This window comes from Cyprinus carpio, chromosome B7 (genome assembly GCF_018340385.1).
Source record: "Cyprinus carpio isolate SPL01 chromosome B7, ASM1834038v1, whole genome shotgun sequence".
NCBI lineage: Eukaryota > Metazoa > Chordata > Actinopteri > Cypriniformes > Cyprinidae > Cyprinus > Cyprinus carpio.
The window spans coordinates 21,289,319-21,310,800 of NC_056603.1; the positions used below are offsets into that span (position 1 = coordinate 21,289,319).

General features: G+C 35.3%; 1 protein-coding gene across 2 annotated transcripts in view; it reads left to right on the forward strand.

Annotated features, from left to right (window-relative positions):
* Positions 1-407: 407 nt before the first annotated feature.
* Positions 408-21,482, forward strand: part of LOC109084322 (TOX high mobility group box family member 3-like) — a 57,250-nt gene continuing 36,175 nt past the window's right edge. The window contains exon 1 of one of the 2 annotated variants that reach the window (XM_042727887.1): positions 408-1,293. Coding sequence is in view for 1 of the 2 variants with exons in the window: in XM_042727886.1 (XP_042583820.1) it covers positions 12,481-12,579 (99 nt within the window). In the remaining variant the exon portion in view is untranslated. Of the gene's footprint in view, positions 1,294-11,806; positions 12,580-21,482 lie in introns of those variants that run through there. The other variant, XM_042727886.1, reaches the window with a different exon arrangement.

Genomic DNA, 21,482 nt, shown 5'->3' on the forward strand with positions numbered 1-21,482 from the left:
CCCATATGCATCAGACCATTAGCCAATGGTCTGTGGGCGTTATTAGGCATGGGCCGATTACCGGTTAAATAACTGTAATTACAGATTTAGGTTAAATAAAGATGTCAGTCTTTATTTTTTTTTCTTTTTAGGAAACAAATCAAAGAAAAAAAATAATTAATTCTACTGTTTCTAATATTCTGTATGTTGCTCAAAAACAAAATATATTGTGTCCAGTGGGAAAAATATATATATATATTTTTTTTTTACCCAGTCATTTAAAAATAACACTACCGTGATACCGTGAAACTGTCATATTTTTGCTTAAGGTTATCATACCGTCAAAATCTCATACCGGCCCATGCCTAGGTGTGATGTCTGAGGCTGAGACTATGAAATGGGTACTTGGAGCACCTGTAACCTTAACAGCCCAAAGGTTTTAGTGTTTTGAGAACCACAGTCTTTATGATTATGATCGGCTGCACACACAAAGCATGGCAAGAATTCATCAGCAAAGAAGAATAGTGGGCACAAACCAAACATGAATCATAGGGACCATCAAAAACTAAGAAGGATTGTGTCCAAACAACACCAAACTACTGCAGCAAAAGTGACAGCAAACCTCAAGATTCACACTGAATACCCTACTTCTGCAAAAACTGATCACAGTTCACAAAGCTAACATCCATAAAAGAGCTACAATTTCTAACAACTTTAATCACCAATGATAAAATGCAAAAAAGATGGTGTTATGATTATAAAACCTAGACATTTGGCCAAACAAGTCACCTGGCTTGAATATTATCAGACCACTGTGGGCAGTTTTGGATAGAAACGTGAGAATTCTCACTCTAGACAACATTCAACTGGAGACTTTTCAACAATTGTATGAATGTCTTCTAAGAAGGTTGGAAGCTGTGTTAATAATAAAATATGGCCTGTTTTAATAAAATAACCTGTGAAACCTGCATAGAGATAAGTTTTAACTGATATTAATGGTATTAATTATTTATGTTTGTCCTGGATATCTGTTTGGTGCTGATTTGGGGTAAGTGACTTGCACTACACACTATTATATCTGCCATCTCTCTTTCTCTTCCTCATCTCACTTCTCTCTCTCTCTCTCCCAATCTCTTTCTCCTCCCTGCAGTCAGACAGTTGTGACAGGCCTGCTTCTCTCTGACTGATGTTACTGAGATGCCAAATGGGAGAGAGAATGGCAATTATGTCAAACTGCGCAGAAACATGTGTCTGTGTGCACCAGCGCCGACCCACCTCGCTGCACCTGATCACTCTAAATAACTCTGAACACAGGTATTCTGTGGCAGTGGCAGGCAGCGAAAAAGACAGAACCCTATCTTGTGGGTTTGTTTTCCTACCTCTCCCTTCATTTTCTTTTCCTCTGTATTGTGTTTTGTTTTTCCTTTCCCCCTACAGCAATTCGGTCCGCAGCCTTGAACTATCAGAATAAATAACCCGCAGTCTTTCTATTTATGAGAAGCTTTTAAAGTGGGGTAAGAGACAGGACTGCATTGATACACCCCTATATGTGTGATTATATGTGTGTGCACACAAATGTTACTTACAGTCTCTCAGTTCCAGACAACAGCATCCAGTGCTATAAATTTTAACATAGCAACCTGCAAATACATAGTTATGGTCCAACCACAAAGTGGAACAGTGGACTAAATGAGATCTAGAGCAGATTGTAGGAACATTTCACAAGAGAGAAACACCAAGTGGACCAAAGGACAGAAAAAAAAAAATAAAGAACAAACCGAAAGAAAGAAAGAAAGAAAGAAAGAAAGAAAGAAAGAAAGAAAGAAAGAAAGAAAGAAAGAAAGAAAGAAAGAAAGAAAGAAAGAAAGAAAGAAAGAAAGAAAGAAAGAAAAAGTAGTCTGGCAGTAGTTTACCAGTAAGGCACCATATGTGGAGGTCTGTTTTTCAGTACTGGTTTTACTGCAGATCCACAGGCTGACAGCACTTTCTGGCACTTGGCCAGTAGCATGCAGGCTTTAGGATTTGTTCATTTTTGCTACTAGTTATTTGGTGGGAGTGTGACAGAATTGTTACCGAGGTTTTGAACACAAGAACCACTTCTTAGGACTAAAGAATTGCTACCATGCAACAACACAGTAGAAGAAAAACAGTAAAGTTTGGAAAGTTTGGTGTGTGGTTTAAGGCAGTATTTCCCAACCTTTTTTTTAGTCACGGCACCCTTTGGAAATTTTAACAAATTTGTGGCACCCTACAATATTAATTTCATCACAATACTTGAATTTCTAACTTCGATATGATACCTTGAAAAGTATAGATATTCGGTACAACAAGGAGAACTGCAGAATATACTGTAATACAGATATTTTTAATATTATAAAAATTTTTGTCCATCAATGGGATCAATCAGTAGGCTAATTTCTAATGAAGAGACCAATTTACATGACAGATTTCCAGAAGCGGACAGTAACTAAGTACATTTACTTGAGTATTGTACCTAAGAAAACTTTTTGAATATCTGTACTTTACTTGAGTATTATTTTTTTTTTCTGGAAACTTGTGAATTTAACATTTGAAAGTACATTTGTAATACATATATTGTACTTTTCACTCCACTATATTTCTATCAAGGTCCTTGAAGAAAGTCGTTACTATGTTGCAGCTTTGAAAGTCGGAGGGTGATTTTTTTCTTCCATAAAACGTGACACTTTTTTTCAGACAGTAATCAGTAATCACTCTTGTAGGGCTACATTAAATGATTTCCCAGCATTTTTTGTGCGTCTCCTAATAAAACACAATAGGTGTTTGACTTGGAGCAGCACTGCACAGACTATTCTGTGTATGAGATCAAAGTACTGCGAAAGCGATTAGACAGCATTTTTTTTTTTTTTTTTTTTGATGTCAAATAAGTACTGCTGTTTCATTCAAGCAGTGTTGCTATTGTAAAGTTCTACAGCTACAGTTGTGTTGCTGTGTTTTAAAACAGGTTTGATTTTTTTTCTTCTTCTTATCACTCTGTATTTACAGCAATTTTACTGTCCACTCTGTGTGCACACACTGTCAGAGCTGTGTGAGATTACTACCATCCTGCTTTTGTGGGGGTGGGTAGGGGTTAATTTTTTTTTTTAATTTTTTTTTTTTCCCCATAGATTTTTACATTCTAAAAGCTCTTTATTTCAAAGATACTACACGCTAGTCAGTTTATTTAGCAGGGCTGGGTAAAAAATATTGATATCTCAATATTAATCAATTCTAATTTTTACGGAACGATATCTTGTATTACTTATAAGTTGCTTAAGACCAACTCCAATTAAAACATAAAACAATAAAAACAAATACATACAATCAAATGGGCGTGGTCAATTGTCATGGGAACACAATAAAGTAACTATGTAAACATACTTAAGTAAAAATCTGTCTTTTTTGGTGCATCTCTAATTATTTACAACATAAAAAATGAATATTATAAAAGAAACATTTTTTTGAACATTTTAGCAATTTAAAAATCTTTAAAAAAAATATTTTTTTTTACATGGCACCCCTGCTCTCGACAGATGGCACCCCGGTTGGGAAACACTGGTTTAAGGAACTGTGTGTGACTGAAGGAAAATGTTTGAAAAGAAAAGAGTGTGGTGTGTGTGTGTGTGTGTGTGTGTGTGTGTGTGTGTGTGTGTGTGTGTGTGTGTGTGTGTGTGTGTGTGTGTGTGTGTGTGTGTGTGTGTGTGTGTGTGTGTGTGTGTGTGTGTGTGTGTGTGTGTGTTTTTTTGTGACATATCAGGACACAACTTTGTATAATGACATGGGTATGACACAGGTATTACAAGGAGAGGGTGACTTATGAGGACATAACCCATGTCCCCATTTTTCAAAACCCTTATAAACCACACAGAATGAGTTTTTTTGAGAAAGTAAATATGCACAAAGTATCCTGTAAGGGGTAGGGTTAGGTCTAGGGTTGGTGTAGGGCAATAGCACATACAGTTTGTAAAGTATAAAAACCATTATGCCTATGGAATGTCCACACAATTCGCAAAAACAAACATGAGTGTGTGTGTGGGTGGGTGTGTGTGTGTGTGTGTGAGAGAGAGAGAGAGAGAGAGAGAGAGAGAGAGAGAGAATGGGGGTCTCTTTCTGAATCTTGGCTAACATCCAGCTGAAGGTAATCTGTGTTTCTGACCCTCTCTCTCTTCCAGACATACGAAAGCTCAAGAAAATTAAATGGTTGAGATTGTACAAATAGTATAAAAATTATTTGCTAAATGCACTGAAAATTAAATGATTTTCACTCAGAAATGGCTAGTAAATTTCACAAATAATTAAAAAGAAACAGCAGGAATTTAAACATGAAATTTTTAAGTAGAAAATCTGAAATAGTATTTTTCTTGCAATATGTACTGAAACTTTGAAAAATTCAGATAATCGTGGTGGCTTTGTTACCATTCTGTACAATATTTGTTTTAAAATGACCAAATAGTGTCATAAAACAATAATGACGTCAAATTAAGCTATGAAATGTACAAACTGCAGAAAGTGGTGAATATTTTTAGTGTCTTTTCTTATTTTATGACATGTTACATGGTTTGTTCAAATATTTAAGCTACTTTAATGTAAACATGTAAATTAAGCTAAAGTTTTTAATTCATTTATAAAGTGGTGAATAATGTCACTTAAAATAGAGTTTTTAATTCATTTATATTTCACATCGGTGAGTGTGCTGCTGTGTGTCAGATATATTCTCTTCCATTTGAGTTTTGCTCTTTTTTTACTGCCCATTTCACATTCAGGTCAGAGTCAGTTGTCAGAAGGCACTATTATCTTTCCCTGATTAATGTATATTAATGCATCTTACATTCATAAAGCCAAGATTATATTGCTGATAATGTTCCTAAAATGGCCTTATTTTTAAATAAATTAAACATCCGTGGTTTGAAAGCCAGAGTCTGTATTCCAGATGAATTTTAGAACAAGACTAATGAGAGATCACTTTAGCCTTTTGATTGATAGTGAATGTGATCTGTAAGAGCCAAATGTTCCCCTAGAGTAGATAGTGAGCATCACTGACTGCAGTGCTTTCCGTGCACTGGCCCAGTTCTCACAGTCCTGCACAGTGAGGCTGCAGTGTAAAATAAACACAAGGTCGTTTGAAAGGATTTATGACATGTTTATGGGGCAACAGAATTCACATTCCTACTTCCTCTTCTTCTACTGTTTATTCACTAGGCTAACCTAAATGCTGCTACATCTCACATTCCCATTTCCCTTCTTATCTGATGGGATTTCCAGAAAAACACTAAGAGCCAAGATGAGTGTTAAAACACAAGCACACGCACACAAATCTTTGAAAGCAAAAAAAAATAAAAAATAAAAAAAAAAAAAAGTCTGACATTCTAAAATGATTTTTATAGATCTCTATCTGTCTGTCTGTCTATCTATTTTAAGTCCTATCTGTCTGTCTGTGATTCTATCTATCTATAGATCTCAATCTCTGTCTGTCTATCTATCTATCTATCTATCTATCTATCTATCTATCTATCTATCTATCTATCTATCTATCTATCTATCTATCTATCTATCTATCTATCTATCTATCATCCATCCATCCATCCATCCATCCATGTCTGTCTATCTATATGTCTATCTCTAATTCACTTTTTATGGCAATATCACATTACTTAAAACAAAGAAAAGGATGAAATCCAAGTTAAAGGCAATAGAGAGAAAGTAAGTCATGGCAGAATGAAACATGTCATTATATGCTGATAGAAAGGCACACTGAGGCATATAATGTAATTACTTCCCAACTTTCACAGTGTGTCAATCACGCCACTATCTGCTTATGCTTTAATGGGATATTGAAATGTCCTCTCAGCTGAGAGGCAATGAAGGCTCCTGCTAATTAGTATGAACGAGGAGCGTTAAAATGAGTAATGCTGTGGAGGACAGGTTTTAATTGAGAAAAATATAACACTCTATCCCTCAAATTCATCAAAGCCACACACTAATTGCTCATCAGACTAATGTTACCACAGACCATGTTTTATTTCTTGTACATTTTTGTACTAAGAAAGTTTCTTTGCTCTAATTGATGTAAGGTAATTACAGTGACATTTTAGAGTAGGGTGACATACACATTTTATAAGACAGTGCTTAACAGAAATTAGGAGATAAGTAGATTACTAATTAAGTAATTAGCAGTGGTGTGGTTATGACTCAGATGGTTAGCCGAAGTCACAGGGCATTTGTCTTAGAAATGGGGAGTGCTTTACTATTTATAGTTGTCAACAAAATACTACATCTCTATCTAAAAACCATAGAACTGAATCTTATAAAATGTTTGAATGAATAAAATAATGAACAGCCTGTGATATATGTGACCCTGGACCACAAAACCAGTTTTAAGTCTCTGGGGTATATTTGTAGCAATAGCCAAAAAAACATTATATGGGTCAAAATTATCGATTTTTCTTTTATGCCAAAAAATTCCCTACTGTAAATATATCGAAACTTAATTTTTGATTAGTAATATGCATTGCTAAGAATTCATTTGGACAACTTTAAAAGTGGTTTTCTCAGTATTTAGATTTTTTTTTTGCACCCTCAGATTCCAGATTTTCAAATAGTTGTATCTCAGCCAAATATTGTCCAATCCTAACAAACCATACATCAATGGATGATGTATAAATCTCAATTTCGAAAAATTGACACTAAAGACTGGTTTTGTGGTCCAGGCTCACATATGATATAATTTATTATATTGTTATTATAGTTTATAGTATAATAGTTTAGAATATAAATTAGAGTTTACAATATCAATCTTGAACAAGCAAATTTATATTATATACAACAAAACCACTCCAACATAGTACAGTCCAAGAACTTACATGATTTACAAACATTCACTTGAATGAATCAGACTTTCCACTGTTACTGTAAACATAGCAAAGGACCATTTAGAATGAATCGATTAATTAGTTTAAATCTGACTTCGTAATATGAGACCAGATGAATGAATTCATTATAATAAATATGAGAAGAAGAGAGAGATGAGCATTTAGGTGAGTATGTTTGGTTATTTAAAATGATGTAGCATTTGTTTGTGAAAAAGTTACAATACATTGAAAATAGCTAAACTCATTTTATGCTTCTTAAAAAGGCAAGGTTATCAACCTATACAGTATATTGTTAATCTCCTACACTGATTCTAAAAACATTAATTTGTTAACTTTAAACAACTTAACCAATTTTATTTGCTAGGTCTAGTGGTATGTTATTTAAGTTGACTATGTAGTGTATTTTTAAACTTAGTAAATTATGACAGAACATTTTTTATGGCTATATTTGAGTCTATATTCTCACTGAGGCTATATTCTTCACCATATCACAGATAACACATATCACAGACAACATTGCAGCACATTATTACCTACATTTAAATACAACGGTAATGCGAGAAGGAGGGTGAGAGAAAAAAGATAGATTAGGAAATGGTGTAGTGAGAAAAAGAAAGCACTTTTATCTTTTATCTCTCTCATCATTACTGAATGCTGTATTAGAGGTGATGGCCCCTGAGGGTCCAATGTAAAATGCAAAGACAGCATATCCACACTGCATACTGTAGTATCCGCCATGATGTAGGAGGGAGGGGGTGAGGGTGGTAGAGAATCAAATCTCGTGAAAACATCATTTGTAAAGGGCAGAGTAAATTTATTCTCCTCTGATCCAATGTAGCCTGATGTTGTTATTCTTACACACAATTAAGATTCAAATGCATGAGTTTAGAAATACAAAAACTGAAAAATCAGCTCCACCCAAGCCCATCAGGGAGCTCAGTGACATATGAGATACATCATTTAGTATTCAGTTACCTTTTTAGATTCTTGTTCAATTCTGTGGTTTGCCCTTTTAAAATAAACATTTTAAATATTTAAGCCCCTGCCTCTGGAAGTGTATTTATATTTCTATGGAGATTTCAGCTGATTTCAAGTACTTGCAGTTTTAAGTACTTGCATTTTAAATGTTCAGTAGGTTTGTTGTTGTTGTTACTGATATTGGAATTATTTTACTCATTTAAATGTGTACAAATGCATAATTTCAGGGTTACATCACTGACCAATGGCTGCACTGATGAAAGCAAATGTATCAGACTCTTCTTCTGATGGGCTTTCGGACACGTGAGACCAGCTGAACATTTTATTCAATAACAATTCGACTTTATTGCATTACAAAGGGGGGAGAGATCAAAGCCCTCAGTGTCTGATAATGAAGACTCAAGGCCAAGGAAATCGCACTGCCCAAGAATATCACCCCTCTATATGAATCTATGTATAATTGGAGGGGAAAAAGCTTGATATCTAAGAGAACTGCAGCTGAATCTTGAGTGTATCTTTTCTATACACAACGGAGCAAAGCTGATTTGTCAGTTTGCCAAGGTCAAAGGAGAAGACGCTCTTCTTTAGATTCATAGCAGAGAATAATTTGGAGCTCTGGGTGGAAAAGTAATGTTGTGGGTCACATGTTTGAGACCCAGAAGACAAGAGTCAGACATAACAAATGCAAAATGATGTGTAGGCTGCTAAATGATAAATCACAAGACAAAATACAATACACAATTGAATTTGTATGTATCACAAAAGGGCACGTATAAGGTGTCATTATCACATTATATATTAGTGTGGCCTATATTAAAATGCAGCTTTGCATTATGTGAAGTATTTGGCCTTGTTTTATAATAAGCACATGAGAATTGAGATATGAATATTATTGATGCCACTGATGCCTCTTCTTCTAGATCCACAGCTGTTCGGTCTAATTTAGAGCGCACTGCCACAATGGAGAGATCACAGGCTTAATATGAGGGGCGCATAAATAAAGATTATTAGGTTAATTAATTATTTTGCATTTATGATTCTTTTATACCTCCACATAATTACTATGGGCTGCTATAATTGAATTTGAACTTGTGCCAGAGTAGGACAATTTGTTTTCAGGTTACCAAATGGTGACAATGTTGCCGGGTGTAGAGGAAATGACATGAAGTGTGAGTGCGGCATAATTCATCTGCGCTCAGACGCTGACATCAAACCCACAGAGAGGAAATTAATTCAGTTTCTCTCCTGCCACATGGGCAAACAACATTACACACACAAATAAATAATAACAGAGAATCAAAGATGCTCCTGCGCACATCAGATCGGGCGCATTCATCACCACACTTATCAAATGTAATAACAACAACGTGGAATGTGGAACACCCTCCTTATCTGATCGTCTGTGTGTGTGTCTGTGTGTGTGTGAGTGTAGATAACATGCGCGGATGTGTGTTTGTCTGTCTGTTCATGCATGTTTATTGTATCAGTGTCTGTCTGAGGGGAAGAAAGAAATGTTATGCATATAATGTAAATATACTTCATGCATTTCTTTCCCTTTGTTAAATCCTTAGACTTTGTAGATAATTTTAAATGCGAAAACACAACTTAATTATTTTTTTGGCTGTTTTGTGTAATATAGGATTATGCATTGCACGAGAGTGAACATTTTCAAAGGAAACACTGTGAATGCAAATGCAATCATGATTGCCACTTACCTTCCAGCTGAGCCTCTGTTTTGCTGGTGGAGTTACTTTCATCTATAGCTCTCTGATTTAGACCCATGGGATTACAGAACTCATCCCATCCCATAATGCACCATACATGCGTGACAATTTTTTCAAGAAAAGAAATGAGTTCTCAGCAACCTTTCAGCTTGTATGAACAGTATAAAAATAAAAAGGTTTTATTTATTTATTTTTTGCGGCACTAAATATGAAAACATTCGCCATTATAATTTAGTTAAAATTCACAATTATTTCCCAGTAATCAAACATTACTTGTTTTTGCTATTGCATTGTATGATTATCTGAATGTTGTAAATCCATACTGTAATTCTAATGACATAGCTTCAATGTGAAAATAATAATAATAATAATAAAACATTCAAATTACTGTTCTAAATGATAAATCATTGTAAAATGCCCCCAGTGTGTTTGTAGCCTGTAGCCCCTGGTGGTCATAATTGGGAATGTTATCCAGTTGCTTCAACAAAATGTTTGATTTGGCTGCAGGAACATGTATATATGTCACATCCTCTCTCTTTCCAATTGCCCCATATTTGCCAACCCCCACCCAAAGCATTGCTTACCCTTAAAAAGGCTGAGCAAAGAGCTGAGAGGAAAGCTGCCTATTCAAATGCAAATGATCTAACCTGGATATTCTGTTCAAACATCTTCTGCACATTATGAACTCTGCTGAATTGCACTAAAAAAGGTGCATAGGGTGTCTTTACTTTTTAAGAATTGTTTATATTTGATGTGACCCAATAAAATTATGTTGTATGTCTTTGTTTTAATTCATAATCAAGCTTAGTTTAATTAAACTACTTCCTTCAGATCAAAGTGCAATTTCGTGTTCCTGTTCGAGCCTGGAAATGGGCAGAGAATTTCGAGTTCCCAGCATGTATATTTAATGTGTTTTTGAGCAAGATGAAAAAAGGAGGAGACTTGTTAGTGTTTAATGCCCTGTTATGTTGGGATTTACAAGAGATTCTGTGATGTTGAGTTTTGGAGTCTGTGCTTAGGTTGAGGATGAGCTAATGGGAATGAAGGCCGCCATGACCTCTGCTTTAAACCTAGAGAAAATACTGAATACCAATATAGCTGTACAATCATGACGTCAATTTGTAGGCCAACTCAGAAGGCTATTTCACCCTTGGGAACCTCCTATGGGGTTTTAGAATAGAGCTTTTCTTTTACAAGTAAAAAATAAGGCCTGTGGTTAGTAAGACTCACAAGACACTTATATTTTTTCTTACAAAACAAAAAACACACACACACTAAAATCACATTATATTTATAAAAAAAAAAAAAAAGCTACAAAAAAAAAATGGTTGTCCTACTCATCAATCATCATGTAATTTATGTTGTAGAACAAAACATGAAAGTCTCTTCAGGTAATGGTCACCACAGCCTACTTTATTTTACTCATCACAAACTAAACGTTCAATATGGTGAACCGATGCATCTTACACTCTTAAAAATAATGGTTCTGTAATGGCATCAATGGTTCTGTGAAGAACCTTGAACATCCATGAAACCTTTCAAATGCAGAAAAGGTTATTTATAGTTGAAAAAGTTTCTTTAGATTTTTAAAATGTTCTTCAAATTGGTTCTTGTAGGAACTGCTTACTGAAAGTTTCTTTGGGAAAGCAAAAATGTTTTTTTTTTTTTTTTATTCCATCACTACAAAAACACCCTTTGGACCCTTTTTTTTAAGAGTGTATGTGTGTTTCCACCAACTTATACTACATATATGTAGTAATAATATAATAAATGTATTATAAGCATGCTAATGTGCACCAGTTTTGGTAGCTAGCTTCGGTCACACACACACACAATTAGTATTTAAAATTTAATTATAAATAAGTATATCCTTAATAATCAATATAAGCTTATTCAAAAAACACAGAGGCATGTACAATGTCTGATAGAAAGTTTATATATATATATATATATATATATATATATATATATATATATATATATATATATATATATATATATATATATATATATATTATTTTTCCAGGCTAAACCAATAATAATAATAATAATAATAATAAATAATAATAATAATAATAATAAAGTTAACGCAAAAAATCAGCTTCCTGATTATGAATTTAATATATTGGCTATATTATCCATCCATGTAGTTAATGTACGCGGGGGGTTTCTTTCTGGGGCTGATAGGGGAGTGGCGATGGGTGCTCGGGGAGTGGTCGCATTGAGCCCCACTCTCTCCCATACTCCTCCATCACAGCTTGATGTGTTGGCTGAAGTAAACAGAAGACCATTGGCTGTCCAGAGTCCCTCAAGCGCTGTAATGTATATGTAAACACCGCTTCCCAAGTTTCTTGGACTAGTGGTGCCATCGGACAGTATTATTCATGTGTCTGGAGGGCTCCATTTCATTTAATTAGCCAAGCTTTGAGAGGCTAAAGTGTGTCCAGATCTCCAAATAACCGGCAGCGGTTAATTTGAAACGTAAAGTGTGGATTGATGGAGGCGTCTTTGAAACACTGAGAGCGGGAACAACCTTGTGTTTAAATCGTCCAGCAACTGAGCTTGTCTGTGAGCGTGTATCTGAGTGAAGAACATTATAGCGGAGTTGCAGTTTGCCGGCTTTCTTTGTGTTGCTTTTCACCAAGCATGCTTGAACCTCGCAGCGCAGGAGCAGTTTGAAGATCGCCAAGCCTTCCTCAACATCCAAAAACTATGGCCAGCGTTCACTGCTTATAGAAGAGGATTACTAAAACTCCTTACAACATCCTTTTAACCTTTCTCTGTCCCCTTGAGTTGCATTAAACCCGCGTTGTTCACCGCTTCCCTCTCATTCACCGCGCCTGGATTGTTGAAGGACAAGTAAGAGAACAATTGCGCCCTTTTCATAGAGCAGCACTTCGCCAAGAGGAAACATGGATGTATTTTATCCGTCTGCCGGAGGGAATTCTATTCCTGGAGACCCACAAAACCTGGATTTTTCCCATTGCCTGGGATACTACAACTACAACAAGGTAAAAGACTCAGTTTGATCCCCTGAGCTGGTGTTTCCAAACTAGGAGCGCAAAGTTGATTCTCTATGGTTCAGTACATTTGTAATGGCGAGTGGTGTAGTCTTTTTTGCGACTACGAACTTGATTTTAACCAGTTTAAGTTACATATGGTAACTTTGGAGAGTTTTAATGAAAGGTTCGTGATGTTTCAGTGATTTAACTTTGTAAAGCACCATCATTCAGAGCAGGTGGAAGAGCTACTGCCAAAACACCCTCTCATGTGGCAGGCCATTTTAACATTTATTCCTAAAGAATAAATATGCTTTTTATGTTACTAGTACTTGTTTTAAATAACTAATAAGTAACAGTATCTTATTTTCATTAACTATTCTACTCATTAGATACTGATACTTACTCCTTTGCTATCTGATAATGAAAAGTACCTATTCTATTGCTTTTAGTAACAAACTGCAAATTTATGTCTCACTAGTGTGTTCTAATTACTGCTGGTACTTGTTACAATTTTACCAGTATTAATGTGTTGGATTTATGGAACATGTAAAAATTATTATGACAAGCTACAATCATGTTTTTTCCCCATGCATGTCATATGTAATGACTTGTCAGAAGGTCTGCATCATAGTTAAATTTAAAATCTTACTAGTAACAATCAAAATGCCTTTTAGTGTCTATTCAGTATCTGCTAGGAAAACTGCTGTGATTAATAGCAAAGGAAGATTGAAATTGATTGTGATATTAGTCATTGTTAGATAACTTACTAGTTAGGGATGTAATGAATAAATGTTTAAATGGCTTGCCATACTCTACACTCTTTCTGTGCTGTTTCTTAGTCCCTTTATTTTTCTTAAACAGTGTTGAGTCAGCGTTAAACATTTTTTAGAGCGATTTCACCAAGAGTCAGCCCCACTCTTCCTTGTGTCATGTCCATTTGACTGCAAGTTACTTCCAGAACCCCACAGGTCTATGAATTTAGTAATGACTATCCAGAAGGGGGATGCATGCCTTCAGCAGTTAAAGAAGACTTTGAAACAAAAGGCTGTCAGTGTTACAGGACAATGCGTGAATTGTGCTGCCTTACAGACCCTGCTTAATATGACAGGAATGTTTTTATGTGCTCCTGGGGGAACAGTTCTGAGATTCCAGGATTTTAGCCCTCCTAGCAAATGTTGTTGTTTAGTAATTCACAGAACTATTAAATCTCATGTCACAGTGCTTTAGACTGGCAGGTGTTCTCTGTGTTAGAGGGGTTTGACTTTGTTTAGGAGGCTCTGTTATCAGACACTACATTATTTTGGCCTATTGATAAATAGTCTCGGAATTATAAGTAAAGTGTAATAGTTTGTAGTAATAGAAAGTAATAGATTGCTAAAATGTCTTATTGTAAAAATATGTTTTTCCCTATTATTCTCTATTCCAAATTAAACTAAATTATATGTTGTTGGTATATACTATAGTTTGCATAGAAAACTGAAAATGTTTTGTTTTAAGTAGTGCTCTTTGGATTTTTGTTAAGGTTTGAGTCGAAGCAGAGTTGCCTGCTCTTCAGCATTAACCACCTGCCAGTGCAAACATAATTATATAATGCCTGCAAGCATCTTCAGGAGAAATTTGACCCATGCCTTCTGGGCTTTACATAACTTCCTGCCTTCTTAATTAGCCTATGAAGTACAAAGATAATCATGTCACTACAAAGACCCTAGCTCAGAATGTACTCTAAAACACTAGAAGCATAACTACTTTATTTATTACAAAGTGGTAGAGTCTAGCTGTTTTTAGGCACTGTGAGAGGTGTTAAGATTCTGTTTTGAGAACTTTTTTTTTTTTTGGAGGCAATGTATTTTTGATTTTGTGTTTCACAGGACAGTCTTCCCACACTAAAAGTAGGTGTGTCCAGTCAACAGTTTTAATAAAATGATCGTTTTAGTGCAGTAACAGATCCGTGTCTGGGGCTGTGAGTTCTTAAACTGAACTTTAGGGTATCCAGTTAAAGGCCTGTACCCTTGAGGCAGCTATAAGGGGTCTTGATTTGTGTCTGCAGCCACATATGCAGTGGATTCTGGGTAATGAGTGTGGTTTGTGCAGGAGCATTGGGTTTATGAAGCGAACACATGTGGTAGCAGTCAGTGAAATTTACTAGAAAAGTGTTCCTGATGGCTTAAATAAACCAGTGTCTACATTTGCAGAATGCAATGTGATTTTAATTTTATTTATTTTATTTATTATTTATTTGCAGTTTAGAGTTTTGTGGAATTTTGAATTTTACATTTAAATGCTGTTTCTGTTATGTGTTTGGTCCAGGTTTGGTTTGTATCGATCAACTGTTGTTAAATATCAAAGACAGATCTGTTACACTGAACTAAACTTTATGCTTGCTTTGTAATTTAGTGAGTTTGTGGTTATATTTACATAATGTCAGGTACGAAAAATTTGCATTCTAAGTGAATTGTATTTACTTTGACCATTTACAGATGTCTAATAGTGTAATAGAAGGAGCCTTTTTACTATGCAAAGGCATTACGTTTGACTGATAATTTTCACTGAAATCATTCAAGGCTGTTGCACAGGAGATAGTATAATGATTACATGGATAATGAGACAGCACATTTTGGCAGGGAATGTCCGTCTTTCATTTGGTGGTTGTCAGCATTCCTAAACCTATTCACTCTCTCTCTCTTTCTGTCTCTATCCCCCTCTCTCATGAAAAGCATCATTCAGTTATGCAAGAGATGGATGATTCTCTTTGTCCTGGAAATGTTTGCATTTTGAATGGATATAAACAGATCACTTTAGAACTAAATTTTAAAACAAAATTTTGCACACTAATTCACTCTTTGTTTAAATGTAAATGACATATGTATGTTGTGCAAATTATACAACAAAACAAAACAAAGCCATAAAAGGCACATATAGTCAACACTGAGGTTTTTTATTGTACAAACTCCCTGCAGGGAATGACAAGTTGTGTGGGTTTAGTCAGACTGTTTATAGAACAAATCAGAGTTTGTTTTGACATACTAAGTTATTGCAGTTTCGAATGACATTTACTTCCTTTGATAGCCAACTTATCAGTGTATACTCATAATTATCTGCCGTAACAGTCAGATGTCAGTGTATCATTTCTTCAAGAACTCTCAGAAATGCATACATTTCTTTTTTTCCATCAGTGAAATCAGTAAAGATATCACATATTAAAATAGAAGGCATTTGGGAAAGTACAGGGAAAAAAAAGTAATTTAGTTAAATACATATTTGCACAGGCTGAAGTTGTTATTATAAAGAAATACTGATGGTTGGCGACTTGAAATAATAAATTGTATATATAGTGAAATGTTGCTTTAATTAGTTTTTCTTAAGCTATATATTTTAAGTTACATACTGAGTAATGCTCTTAATAAAGACAGAAATGTTTCCCACATGAGTGAAGGAAATCACTTTTACACAAACTGTTTGCAGGTGCTGGAACTGATCTGATTTTCCAGGAAAGGCTATGTGAAAATACAACCTCATATAGCAGACTTTATGAACTTTAAAGGACATAGATGCTGTTTCATGGTCCTTTGCTGAAGACAAAGGCTAGAGGAAATGAGGTGACAGCAGCAGGAAATAGCAAATGACAATGTTGACTACATTCAAGTGCACGTATTCACTTGTTGACACCCACACGTAGACTCTCGTCCCCCAGGTATATAGCTTTTCAATTTAGGCCTAGTGCTGATCCATACAGCAAGGGTTAAATTACACATTCTTACATTCAAATCAGTGTACAGTGATACAATGAATGTACACATCAGGTGCCATAACACACATGGACAGGAAGCAGCAAAGATCTGATTCAGGAGTTTTAATCGATGTAACAAAATCCCTCTTTGTAGGGCAAATGGATACACGTGTTTGTAGAGATTCTTGTGGCAGATTCTTTCTGAATCGAGGATTTTTTGAGTGTTGCTTAATGTCAGAAATAAGAGAAGAAAGTCTTATTGTTGATGAAGGATAGTAAAGATATTTTGAAGAAACTTTCAGTTGTTTTTATCCATGCATTGAAAGTCAATGAAGTCCAAAAAGAAGAAAAAAACACCTGATATTTTTTAAAAAATGTCTTTCAAGAAAGAAAGTAATTGTACAGGTTTGGTGCAACATGAGGGTGAATAAATGATGACAGAATTTTTATTTTTGGTAGAACTGTCTCATTAACTACCTGATCGACAGCTGAAGAAAATAGCAGCTGTTAGCTGATATGTGAACACTGCAAATGATATAGTTTCGCTCTCCATTCAAACAACATAGCATTTTGAGAGAAGAAGCAGATGTAAGTGTGCAGTATGTCTGAAATGTTTCTCATTGCTTTTGCCAGGAATACTGATGTATTTATTAGGGCTGGTCTGAATTCCCTTTTTTTGAGCTTCGAAGCTTCGGTAGTAATCAACACAGAATATTCGAAGCTTCGGAGGGGGGTGACTGAACATATTCTTCTCTCAACACCATGTCTACACCGGACGCTGGCAGCGACAAAATACAATAGAACCTATTATGTTATCTACTCTGGATGCGGCGTGTCATGGCGCCACAAATTCCCGACAGTAAACTGCTCCTGCATTCTATTTATGATGTACTGACACAAATTTCAAATGATTTTCAACGGTCGCTTTGTTGCATCCAGTGTAGACAGACATTAGCTGTTGTGGCACGGTGGACCCGACAACTGTTGCGTCCGGTGTAGACAAAGTGTAATAAAGTGTCTGTCTGTCTGTTTGCATTTTATTATTCGAGAACCATTCATCCAATCGACACGTGTGGTGGGTGTGTTGCTGCGGACCCAAGGGAGTGCTGTATTGCATTTTGGTGCAATATGAACACGCGACACATTCAGAATTAATAAACTTCAATTTAGACTGCCAAGTATTTTCCAAGCAAATTAAGTGCACGTTTTTATCATGTGTAAAATTACTGATTAACATGGTGGATGAAAGCAGCTTGATTTTTTACACCAACAATATAATATAGGCATACTACTTACAGAATTCAGGTGGTTTTTTAAATTTTATGTCCTGTTGTGGTAGGCCAGTTTTAAATCGCATATTTGGCACACTGCATTTGTCTTGTCCTCACTCAATTTAAAGTGCTTCCACACAGCTGAGCTCTTCTGCGTTTTTGTCTTCTCTTCCAGATGAACTGAATCATGACGTTCATGACGTTCACTCATGAGTGATTCATATTCAAGCGCGAATGAGAACCGTTTCGTGGGGGATGCCAGGTGTTCAAAAAAAAAAAGAATATTTGAATCTCAAAATTTAAAATCGAATGCCAACCCACTGAATGAATATTCGAATAATCAAATATTCTGGCCCAGCCCTAGTAATTATTGAAAGTGGAAAGCTTTCATCAGGATATGATTTGATCAGTATTATGTCCTAAAATGGCAGACAGATGCGAAGGTTGTCATTTGGACTTGTGGTGTTTGTGGCAGGGTACATGTAATCTGCTACTGAGTGTTCAGATCTTGTATTGACACTCAACAAAACGATGTGCCAATCACATTGTGTTCCCTTCATGTGCGTCTTTGCAGAAGTACTGACCTCTCTCTTCTGTGGCCTTTTCTTCTGTGTTTCTGTTTTCCAGTTCTCTTTGTGTTGAACCATTGCTTTAAGTGAACTCAGACTTAATGTGATTTCGCCTCCAGGATGAAAAGTCACTTGATGGTACTAGTCGCATATGGCCACGTGTAACCTACATAACATATCTCGTTCTGTGCGTGGGAAGTGTCATCATTCGGTGTAAATAGCAATGTAATTCACTCGAGTTCTTCATAGCTAACCGTAACCAATGGCCATCTCAGATGCATCTGTGATTGATGGAAGAAAGGTAACCATTCCAGTACAAGCCCCAGGCTCAAGAGCTCATTTCCACTAACCCCTATCAGCAGACTCCTTAATGGTGGTTATGATTGATTTAGTAGCTGGCTGATATGATGTTGTGTGCCTGGGCAAATATGTAAATTTGTAGCTGACACACACCATTAGCCAGGCCAGATCACACTCTATAAATCATGTCTTTAATCCTCTACATGCTGCTTCCTGTAAATGCTCTTCATCTCATTTCCTCCGATATTACCTGTGTGCCTCATCTGGTTGATATACGTTGAGTTAACTTATGGTATGAATGTCTGTTTTTGCTTCTAAGTCAGAGGCATTTGTGAATGTGTTTGATGAAACTGAGTAAAATAATAAATGAAACCTGAGGTAATGTACTCACATATGTGTGTGTAACTGCTGTGTGTGTATTTAGATTGTGAGAGAGAGGGAAGGTGAGACAGAGAAAAAGAAAGGAATCATTGATCCCGAGCTGCTGAAAACTGTCACCAAATCTTCCCTTGAGATTGTGTTGAACAAAGGTTTGATGGCTCCTCTTCAAGACAGGAATGTGCCCCATGCTAAGGGCACAGCACATCTGACAACACATTGTGCTGATGCCAGTCAGCTATGTGGAGAGGGTTTAGCATGTCCTTTTTCTTTTGTTAAGAGCCCAGCTGAAATTCTGATTCTCTTCCTGTTCCAAAACACTTCTAAAATCTTATTGTTATGAAACAAAGGGTGTCAATCTGGAATGCTGATCACTCAGAAGATATTCCAGTTATGACAATGGCTTCCGATAAGAGAGAAAGGAGACTTTTCCATACATTGTTTTAGCTTGATGGGGTCACCAAACATCTCTATTACAGTATGATGAGCAAGGCAAGTCTTAGAAAGTATTGCTACAGTTTTCCACTTCTTTTGGGGTTTTATGTGTGGAAAGAATATTTAATGGTCACGTATTGTTGTATTATTTAGGCTATACAGAGCTGTTGATTGACATCTTTGTATATTGCATGCTTATGCATGTGCTTTTTTAAACTGCTGAGTTAAGTCACAAAGAAATAGAAGTAGCAGCAGTTCTTTTCTTCCTTTTAATATGAAGTACATCAGAGTGAAACAGACTATTGAAAAAGAAAAATTGTTGGGTGGTGAATTGGTTCTAATCATCAGGTGAATTGAGCTGAATACAACTTTAACCGAAATCATGAAACTTACAATATTAAACAGAAATTTAAGTTTAACAAAAATTTAATTTTTAAGTTCCTTTGAAAGGTTTTTTTTTTCTCAATAATAATAATAATTTATTATTATTTTATTTATTTCTATATATTTTTTTTTTTTCAGAAATACTGCTAAATTCTGGTAAATAATTTTTCTGGTAAACATTCCATTAAAAATAATGTTTTAATAAAAATTTTATTATTAGTAGTAGTACTGTTATTACATTCATGTAATGTAGGGATGCACAATATTGGATTTTTGCTGATATCCGATATGCCAATATTTTTCAACTAATTTTGGCCGATAACCGATGCTGATACCGATATATTTCCTTTTGTTTGGAAACAACACCAAGTCTCTCCTCTGCAGAAATTAAAAGCAACTTATTTTTAATTTTGGTTAGTTTTTAAAAAGAACTTACTTGTTAGAATTAAATAAACCATAATGAAGTTATTTTATAATGACAGTACATTTAAGATTTGAAATTAACTATAAATAAACTATTCAATCGCTGATTTTTTTTTTCTCCAGAAAGATGCAGTGGTAACCTTAACATTTTATTTTAAGATTTAAAATTTTTTAATGGTCTAAAGCAAAAGAGTTGTAAAAATTTAGAAAATCTTTTAGAGATTTTAGCTCATAATTTGTTTAAAAATATAACATATTACACATTAATGAATAAATCAGTATATATAAAATTATTTAATTTAAGTGTCATGTTTGTGATTTTTTTTTTGTTGTTGTTGTTGTTGTTGTTCATGTAAGCTATAGATTCTGACCTTTAAATCAAAATATACCCATTATTTTATGGCATCAATTACTGCTTTATTGAATCAAACAGTCTAAATATTATTTGTGTATTTTGCTTTAATTTTATTAGAAGTAGGCCAACAGCGCCCACTACGGAATTAAAACTCCTTACCGAACGGGCATTAGGACCCAGGGGAGGCTGCCGCTGCTGCCACTGTGCGTGCTAATACTGTTGACTATATCACACACCAAACATGTCATTCTGTATGTACATTCTCAGTTTAAATGCAGCTATCTAAAACCATGAATCTAATCATCATTCAGGCAAAACTTTGCTTCAAGAATGAGCTACACTGATGACGTGTTCTGATTGCACTGTTGACATGATCTAATCGCTTCCACACCCTGAGCATGTGTATTAATGTATTCCTCTAATCGGCAAGACATATCGGCATAATTTTTCACATCGGCCCTGATGCCGATATTTACATTTAAAGTCATTATCGGCCAATTCTGATATTGGTCCAATAATATCGTACATCCCTAATGTAATGTACTCATATACTGAGGTGACAGAGGCTGAAAACACAGCGACCGTAATGTGCGCTTCAGTACGTGTGTAGCAAATGAAACCATGCGTACCATTCATTCACACTGAGACACACAGAACATGCAGGATTCATATTTAAATGATATTTTTGTGGCTTAATATTCACGGACATTACTTTAGCCTATATCGCATTTTGATTTAAGTGGACTGTTCTACTTTTGATGTATCCATCCTAAATTTGACAAATTCTGTGACGTTCCACGTTATAGAGAAAATTCAGTTTTTATGACTGGAATCCAAGATTCGTCTGTGTTTTCCACATCGCAGAATTCATAGGGCCCTATGTATGTCACCATAGAGTCTGGTATAACCAAAGAGTTATGGTATTTTATTTAAATTATGAGGTCAAAAAATATACATGGATGAATTCAATAAAATCAATAACATGTATTTAGAAAATATAAATTAATGGATTCTCATTTCATGTTGACTTGTAAAGTGTGTGACAGGTTTCCAGCAACAAACTATATATA